Consider the following 9,841-nt stretch of genomic DNA (forward strand, 5'->3'; position numbering starts at 1 on the left):
TTTCTAATGACCAAGAAGACTTCACCGAAACCACACTTTAACAAACACTTGGAACACTAATAACCAACTCAGGGAAACTAACTACTCGTCCATCCATACAAAATGTACACACACAAGCAAATCAAACTCCACCCCCCAACTAAATATACCAGTTCCGAGATCACACTACAGTGGGAAGTGAGGCAAAGTTGACCATGGTGGCCAAGTGGTTCATATCCCGCAGTAAATTTCCAGTGTTCCGGGTGTTAGTGTGGTTTCAGTGAAGTCATCTTGGATTTTCGGGTAAGTGGGTTTTTGTTCTTTTCCGGTAGACCAATATGTGTATACACACACACACACACACACACACACACACACACACACACACACACACACACACACACACACGTGTGTGTTTGTGGTTGTGACCTGTTGCTGTCTTAATAGTTTGTATTTTGGGCTGCTTTGTTATGAAAAAATGAATTTGGATTATTTTTACCTCACATTTGGAGTGCTGGCTATGTTTGTTCCTCTGTTGTCTTCGTGAGGATTTTTGTTCTTTACACCTGCAATACTTGCGGAAGTCCTGTTGCAAGTTGAGTCTTCATCTTTCGCTGTTGGCTTTTGTTTGTGAGAATTTTCTGTCAGTTTTTGGTGTACAACAGCAGCCCATAACAGCCTTGTTCACTAGTTCTGCTTTAAATTGGTTTTCCATCCCTTGATCCCACTCATCCTTTGCTGTGTTGAGATTTTTTGGGCTGTAGATATTAACAGGAACGAGTTGGAAGGACCTCTGTATTGATGTCATTTTTTTTATGGATACTAACTGGCTCCTATCCATTTCATCTTGTATTTTTATTTCAACGGTGTTTGGGGGTTATGGAACACACCCTCTTTTGCAAATCCTTTATTTTATAGGTGCTATTGTGGTTTACCAGCATATTTTTAATACATGCCCTTTCTAACGATGTGGTTTTAGCCCCATCACTGGGTTTGCTACAACAACAAATAATAACTTTTGCTGTTACGAACAGAAACAGCCATAAACTGAATATCGTTCAAGAGATAGGGGTGTGTTGACTTTTAATACCAACAGCGACCAGTAATAATTTCAGTTTGAATGTCATTTAGGAGTCAGCCAAGTTTATTGATTTATTGGTGTGTTGTGACATTTCATATTGTTTAAAGGATTTATGTGGACTTTCTTGGTGTTCATATCCTTTGAGCTATCACTACTGTGAATTATTGTGGACTCTTATAGGTTCAGCTCGGGCCAGTTACAACAACAAGAATGAAGATTTTTTTACGGCATGTGTGTGTGGGTGAATTTTTTCTTTATAATTATCTGGTCAGAAGTTTGGGACTTGTGCTGTTCATATTCTATTGTGGATAAAGATCATCACTTTGTATTTTGCTGGGCCTTGTTTGAAGACATTTTTTTTTAAGAAATTCAATAAAATAACTGTATTTATATATGTATTTTGATTTATATTTGCAAATGGTAGTGATTTTTTTTATTTGATGCAACATCCTTTGCATAGGCTGTCTTTGCAATGTCTTTTTTGTGTTTTACCAGAATCATTAGTATGGATCTGTTGACTATACTTAAACGTTTATCTGCAAACAAGGATGATGTACGGTTATTTGAGGAGACTTCTAATAATGGTGTATTGCATGAAATGAACGATAGTAATCCCGATTTGCCATGCATTCAGGCCTTTTTCAAACTTGCTAAGTATATGAGGAGTTTAAGGTCTAATGTATGGCGTTTGAAATTACTCAATGCATATAGATCTAAGGGCATAACACCAAGAGGTTTACATATACATATTAAACTCTTGTTAGTCAAGCTTATAATACTTTACTGAAAGAAAGGGCTGTAGCCCAACAGATGGTCTCCATGCATTTTGTGGAGATATTTGCTTTTTATGAGTTAAATATTTCTCACTCCATTTCTGAAATCACTAAAATATGTGACAAGGTAAATCATTTGAAAAGCTCTATAAAACTTGTTTTCAAAAGTTAAACAGGGACTTAACAGAAACGGAGAAACAATTGAAGGATAGAAAAATTTGTAAATTCAACAGATGTCAGGGATAATCAGGGTAAACCATTTGGTCAAGGAAGGATATTCCTGAGTACTGTTGAACCGAAAGCTGCTCTTCCTTTCAAGACCAGATCAAATTTGTAATGAATAATAAAGATATGAGAATTAGCCCAAATTGCAGACGCACAAATATCATCCATGAAAGACATGGATAAAAATGTAGATGAAGTTGCCATGGACCTGGTTGAATGGGCTCTTAAAGGCTTTGGCAAGACCAGATCAAACCTTTTTATAGACAAAGGAAATGTAGTCTTGTCGCCCATTTTGATAAGGTTACTTTTGAAACTGGTTGAACCAGTGTGGTTTCTGAAAAGGATGCACATAATTGATCTGATTTCCTAAATTTCTCCGATTTGTGTAGATAAACGCAATTATTTAAGGACACTTTATCTTCTATGCCTACTTAATTTTTCTTAAGGATAAAGCTTGAAGTTCTGAAACTCTTATGGCTGATGTTATGGCTATCAAAAATATAGTTTTCAAAGTCAAATATTTCAGTTCACATTTTACAGTCAGTTCCAGTGTTCTTTGAGTTAGGGCCTGTAACATCAAATTCAGATTCACATGGTGGAATAAGGTCCTTGAAGTGTGGTTTAAGTAGAAAGTTTCCTATTTTAAACACATTATAAAGACTTGAAGAAGCCAGCATAAAATTACAAACTCCAGTATGGAAATTGGAGGTGGCCGCTTACAAAACCTTAACAGTAGAAGGACTAGCCCCTTTATTAAATTTAAAAGCCAGGAATTCAAGAATTCTAGGTACTAGTGCTGAAAAAGTATCGATGTCTTGCTGCTGCGCCCAGAAGATAAATGTTTTCCATTTACTCTTGCAAATTTTTATAGTGAAAGGTTTATGGGATGACAAAAGATTGTGGTGGACTGGGAAAGAGAGCTTGGGCTGTCTGCCTATCAGCAGAATTGGAGATGTATGCTGTCAGCTTTAGGCCCAGGATATCCAGGTGAGTAAATCTTTTGTGTGAGACAGAAGGTCTGTAATTGGATACATAATCCAAGGTGGGTAAACTTGAAGAGGCCAAAGGAAGGGAAAGCACATCTGTCAAGGGCAATCAGGATGACCTTGTTCTACAGTTGGGATGCTTTGTGGAGGAATTTGGGGATTAATGGAGTTGGATAAGCATAGATGAGACCTGGGGGCCATTTGTGAAAGAGAGCATCTCTCAGCGACTCTGGGGGGGGGGGGGGGCTGGATTAGGTCAAAGAGCTTGATGCACTTTTTGTTCAGGGGAGATGCATATAGGTCACAGCACTGTTGGCCGCATTGGTGGAATATCATTTCTGCAGCTTTTTTGTTGAGACATCACTCAGTGTAGTAATATAGATCTGCTCAGCTTTTCTGACGTTACATTGGATTTCCATGGTATGTGCGTTGCTGTCAGAAATAGATTGGAAGAGAGTGCCCATTGAAATACTCTCATAGCTGTCAGAAATAGTTTGGAAGAGAGTGCCCATTGACATACACTCATAACTTCTCAACATAAGGGCTAAGGTCTGGTTCTTCCTTGTTTGTTGATGTACCATACTATATAGATATTGTCCCATTTGAATTGCAGTAGTTCTAGAAGGGAGAGTTTTGAAATGCCTGCAATGCTAGAAGTACTGCCATCATTTCCAGAGCATTGATATGCATTTTGGCCTCCTCAGGGACTATGCGCCTTGAACAATCTTCCCCAAGAAATTCCCCCACTCCACCCGATCTGGGAAGCATTCCCTGGTCACTATGGCCTTGGGCTGAGGGAGGATGAATGGAAGACCTTGTAAAATTTTATCTGAGTGAATCCACCCCCAAAAGTATTTCTTGCAGGCTTGAGTTATGCTGATCTTGGTTGACATAGATTGATGTAGACTGGACCACTGGGTCACTCATGTCCATTGAAGAATTCTCATATGGTATCTTGCTAGTGGAAGTAAAACTATTGCTGCAGACATGGACCCCAAGGTCTGTAAAATTAGTCTGGCTGATGTGAAAGAGTTCTGAATAATTTTGTTGACTTGGAAACAAATAGTTTGAACTCTTGACAATGGGAGAAAAGCTACCATTGACATGACAATGGGAGAAAAGCTACCATTGACATTGTGCTGAGGAAGGCCACTATGAACACTATCGTCTGAGACTGTTGAAGATGGGATTTGTTGTGACTGATTGTACTCTAGGTTTACTCCAATCTAGGAAATACATAGGCCCAAGCTGCTATCAGCAGATGCTTGGTCGAACTGTTGATAAGCCAATAGTATAGATAAGGAAACACTTGGAATTCCTGCAATCTCAAGTGAGCTACTACTACTGCCTTGCATTTGGTGAACACTATGGTGGAGGGGGGGTTGTGGTGAGGCCAAAGGGCAGTATTCTGAATTGGTAGTAACTGACTCCCAGCTTTAAACTTGTATATCTCCTGGACCGCCTGTTCATTTTTATGTGATGGTGTGCATCCTGGAGATCTGTCGACCACATCCAGTCGTCCTTGTGAAGAAAAAGCAAGATGGACTGAAACGTTACCATCTGGAACTTGGTATACTGAACTGACTTGTGCAGAATGGAGAGATCCAAAACTGGTCTCCAGTCCCCCCCCCCCTTTTTTTTGGCATTAAAAAAACTCTTGAGTAAGTTTTAACAGCTTTTGTATTTCTAGAGCTTATGTTTTCCTGTGACGGGGTGGAACATTGGCAATTCTGTTTAGTAATGGAAGGGGTAGGGAAAAGGGAATTCTATAATCTCTGGAAATAATCCTTTACACCCAAGTACTTTTTTGTAATGCCCAGTCGGGCTCTCTGGTGCAGGGATAAGTGACCCCCGACTGCCTCCAGAGGTGGGCAGTTGGGCCTCCTTTCAGGAGCACTGATAGAGTTTGTCAGAGAAAGAATCTTTGGACCCCTGATTCTGTTGGCTTCATATGCTGTGTGGGCTATGTCTCCCATTTGAGCTCTGCCCCTCTACCCCTGGGGGAACTCTCTCCACATGGATCATGGAATGGACCCTGGGATTTCCTGAACCACATTTTTTCAACCACCTTATTGATTCCTGGAAAAGGTTTCCTGAGGAGTCGAAAAACGTATGCCCACTGTACAGACAGGGTCTTATCTTGCTCGCACCTGGAGAGACCGTCTTTCACCTTGGGGCTAAATAATGAACTTCCATCAAAAGGAGAATTGATGAAGGATGGCTTGAAGGGCTCCACAAAATCACACAGGCTCATCAAGCATGCCTCCTGATGAAAATGCCTGAACCTACCCCTCTTGATGCTTCTTCAGCTGTTTGTGAAATAAGTCTGTTGGATGAGTTTGAAATAGATTGAAGCGTTGCAAACTGTGAAGCAATAGAAGATTCTACCTCAGAAGTACTGGCTCCTGAGAGAGATTTTGAAGGTTCCTTGATCAAATCCCTCTGTAATGTGGTGAATTGTGCCAGGGAATTCAGAGACCCGAGTGCAGAGGTGACTTAGGTGTACACATGCTTCCCAAACCTGTCCAACACCCTAGACTCCCTGTTAAGAGGATGAATAGAGGTAATCTGTTCCCCAAGTTCTTTCTTGGTGGCTGCCACTACAACCATAGCATTTCCTTCCATTAGCTGGTCCCAGGATCCTATCTGGTCTCTTTGTCATCGGCTCAACAGAATCCACGCCCACCTAAAGATCAATTCAATGAGCGCATCAGTGGACGGAGTCACCCAGGAAGTAGATGGGATAGTACCAAATGCTTCCAGGAATACTAATTAATCTTGAGAAGGGTTATCTGTAGACCAACCACCCCTTTAAGTAACTCTAAAATGTCTCAGAATGAGACGTCATCAGGTGGTGATCTTGTGGAACTTTTCCCTTCATCAACATCAGTGTCCTCTGTGACTGACTCCTGAAAGGAGTCCAAGTGCCTCCTCTTGCATTTCCTCTTCCTAGAGACTTCTTTGGTGGGATATTCCAACGTATCGGAAGAAATAATTATTCCCTGTTGGGTATCCTGAAGACTTTGGGCTGGCTTTCTCTGTGGAGTAGAATGTTGAGGCCCACAACACAAATATATCTGAGATCCAGAAGGCAAATCTGAGGGGGGAGGAACCATCTGAGATCTAGTGGGAAGATCCGATGGGGGAGCAGCCATCTGACCTCCAGAAGAGAACACACTTTGCACTACCTCGAAGGCAGAATTCCCCCGAGAAAAGGAAACCATTAGAGTCGAGAAGGCATGTTTCTGGACCGACTGCTCCCTCCGACCTGAAGACACCCCACCCCGAGGCAGGAGTCTGAACTGAGCTATCGCATGCTGAGGCTCCAAGGGGCAGAGACAGCTTTGACAACTTCAGAGTCTACCCCAACCGCTTGAATCCAGCAGTGAAGCTTTGAGTCCGAGAGTCACCTTGCTCTGACAGACACTGAGCCGGAACACTCAGAGAAGATATCAGATCCGAAGATGAAGCCATCCTTCTGTCCAAAATAGATGGCATTGGGAGTTTTGGATCTAGGGGCTCTGAAACCAAAGGACTCGTAGAGAAGGAGCCAAAACTGGTGGGGTTGTACTAGTGAAGGTCTCCAGACCTGTGAGGGTAGGAGCCGGGAGAACTCCAATCTGAATTTGTGTTGAGAGAAACTTCATCATCCTGTCCACATTGACTTTTCTGAGTCTTCTGGACGAACAGGAAGGAGGCTATGGAAGGTGATCTAGAAAGACTGCGTCTTTCCAGGAATAGAGATGGGAGCTCAAAGAGTACAGGATCCAAGGAGGATGCGTACCTAGTTGTAGGTAACTGTTTGTTTAGGTTCATGATGAACTGAATCCAAAGATACGGATGTGGTGTCAGAGGAAGTTGGATTTAAAGGCTTGTCTTTATGATCCAAAGTTTTTTGAGTTTTCTTGAGTGGTTCCAAGGTCCGATCGAAGACTGAGAGGAATCGGGTTGCTAGGAAAGTCTGTTGTTTTCTTCCTTTCTCTCAGGTTTGGAAGATTGAGCTCCAGCAAGTGATTCTCCAAAGACCGAAGGAAGAAGGCCCTTTAGAATTAATTTCTTTTTCTGGTCTTCTAATCCTCTAGGGTTAAAGGACCTTACAGATGGAGCATGAAGACTGCAAATGCTCAGGACACAAACACAGAGATCATGGGCATCTGCTAATGGAATTGTATGCCTGTACTTGCTACATTTTTTTAAACCCTGACTGTTTATATCCCATTTTTACCACACACAAAATTTGTGGAAACAATCTCACTTTTAGAAGTAAATAACAAGAGGGAAGTTAAAGCAGCCAAGTCAGATCAGAGGATCTGATCCGAACCCATATGTTGAGGAATGCATGAAAATTTACATCAGATAAATTGTTTTATTTCAGTGAGAGGTTGAGAGTATTCTGTTTAAGGAGAGTGGAGCATATTGTATGGTGAGCACAGTCTTAACCTGGTGATGAGCATGTGGAGGACCAGCGTTGGTTAAGATGTTGTTTAAGCAACATTTTGTTTGTCAGAGTATTGAGTGGAGATGCAATTCCAGAGTTTAACAGTGTTTTGCAAATAGAGCAAGTCTCTTGCAAAATTATTTGACTTATTTGTGAATAGTAAGAATTTGTTACTAGAACAGAGGTCTCTTGCTAGAAGGGCAGTAACAAGTTTTGTAGCGCAAAGCATTTTTCTGGATGATGAATTAGTTTGTGTGATATAGTTAGTTGTGAATATGTTGGATAGCTGTGTAGTTCAAGCCAGTTTAATTGCTTTAAGCTACGATAATGGTTAGTCCTATGAGTGAGATTGGTGGCAAATTTAGCTACTTTATTGCAGCAGGAGGTAAGTTTATTTCTTTGAGTATTATTTATGTTTATTAGGATAGGAGCAACATATAAGAGTTAGAAATAAGAAGGTGGTGGGTAGAGTTTTTCTTGTATCTGAGTTGGTAATAAAGTGGTGGCTAGAGTCAATACGTAAATATGTATGTGTGTGTGTATATATATATATATATATATATATATATATAATGTGTGTATGTATGTATATATATATATATATATATATATATATATATATATATATATATATATATACATACATACATGTTTGTGTGCGTATTTGTGTTTATGCATATATATATGTGGGTATGCACATTTGTAGAATACATACATACACACTGTCTTTTTATGCCAAACCTAGAAAATGGAAATCAAAATTTACAGTAGTTGTAACTGAAGTACTGAATATTGTAAAGGAGATAAAAGAACCTGACGTGGGATCGTAAGAAAAGGAAAGGTGCAAATTACATAGACATAAATAGAAGTTTGGGAGCAGTATATGCAGAATAGTGTTCAGGAGATGGGGTAAATGATGGCAGGAATTGAGCAATTTATATAATTTTGGGAGTGAACAAAAAATGTTAAAATGTATACTGCATGAAAATCTATTTTTATTATTGTATATTTTTTTTCAAGTCGTTCTTAATAAATAAATCACCTGCAAATGCTTCCTACCGTTGAGAGTCTGATCTTTCCGCACACTACTTCTACAAGCACACCCACAATCATACACGCATCGTTTACTACCTATTCTTCCCATTTCCTATTCTACCTCACCACTACCCAGTGGCAATGGCCTTTCATTAAAATACATTGGAAGTGTACAAGTCGTTACCTTGTTATTGAATCTTTGAGCGACTATTGCAGTGAGTGCTGTGTTTCATCCCTTTTATGTTTCTGATGCTGCTGTTTTCATGTTTATAATTTGGTAATCCATCCAGTTGGTGAAGGCTGTTAAAAGTGCTATACTTTGATTCGCACAGATGTATGGGGGGGGGTTATAAAAACTGAAAATATATCTAGTCACATATAATTTTTGGACACATCGTAATAAGCCTAAAGGCGAGATATACATCTCAAGAGTTATCTGTAAATCACACGGTAGAGTACAGAAGAATATATACTTTAAGTATTCACTAACTGCACTGGGCCTTGAAAAAGACAAGCTGCTGCGAATAGTATCTTTTATGTCTAAGAAAGGATCTTTATGTCCACCTTCCCTTTTGAGGCTAGGAGGCATGATGCTTTAGTGATTGGTCTCTTATTCCATTCCTTATTTACAGTTATATCCATGGTGGGAATTTGGCCATGGCTCCTCCTCTTCAAGGTTTTTTGGTGTCCAGACCAAACAAGAAACTGAATACTGCTGAGCGAGCATATTCTTTTTAGCATTTAATGACATTTAAGAATGTTCATTGAAGTAGTCATTCATATTTGCTGTAGGTAGCTGTGTAACAGCTTATCTTTTCTAGCCATGTTTTAGATGTCTTGAATATAATTGATTCTTTTGACATTTTTAAAGTGATTTGTGTGGTCTAAAATGTTACTTAACCTTCTTTTTCCAGCTGCGCCAGAAACTCTTGAACAAATTAGAAGATTATCACAGCCAAGTGAGGCAAGCAACAGAAGATTTCACATACCACAGAAGACGCCTTTAAGTCATCCAAGTCCATTTTTAAGAAAGTTGTCCCTGTGCCTGGTTTCAGCTGTTGTACAAGCCAGCTGTTTTTTTTTAAACATTTGTCAATGAAGACTGGCTCCTTTAGTTCCATCTTAAGAAAATGGATCTGCTGTACAGCCGTTTCCTCCTGTCACACCTTCCTGTTGTGGAAACCGTCTACATGATTACTTGAATGTGTAGGATAAATCAATTTTTGTGTACCTGAATACTATTTTTCTATTTTTCTATTTTACACTGACAACGATTTGGAGGCATTGAACTTGATGCAGTCTTAATTTTACTGCCAAAGTGTAG

At 39.9% G+C, this 9,841-nt stretch overlaps 1 protein-coding gene across 1 annotated transcript in view; it reads left to right on the plus strand.

Annotated features, from left to right (window-relative positions):
* NUP160 (nucleoporin 160) overlaps positions 1-9,597 on the plus strand; it is a 1,498,284-nt gene extending 1,488,687 nt beyond the window's left edge. The window contains exon 38 of the mRNA XM_044082750.1: positions 9,432-9,597. Coding sequence (XP_043938685.1) covers positions 9,432-9,524 — 93 coding nt within the window. The 3' untranslated portion in view covers positions 9,525-9,597. The remainder of the gene's footprint in view (positions 1-9,431) is intronic.
* The last annotated feature ends 244 nt before the right edge of the window (positions 9,598-9,841 follow it).

Source organism: Protopterus annectens, chromosome 9.part0 (genome assembly GCF_019279795.1).
Source record: "Protopterus annectens isolate FY-2018-M chromosome 9.part0, PAN1.0, whole genome shotgun sequence".
Lineage (NCBI taxonomy): Eukaryota > Metazoa > Chordata > Ceratodontiformes > Protopteridae > Protopterus > Protopterus annectens.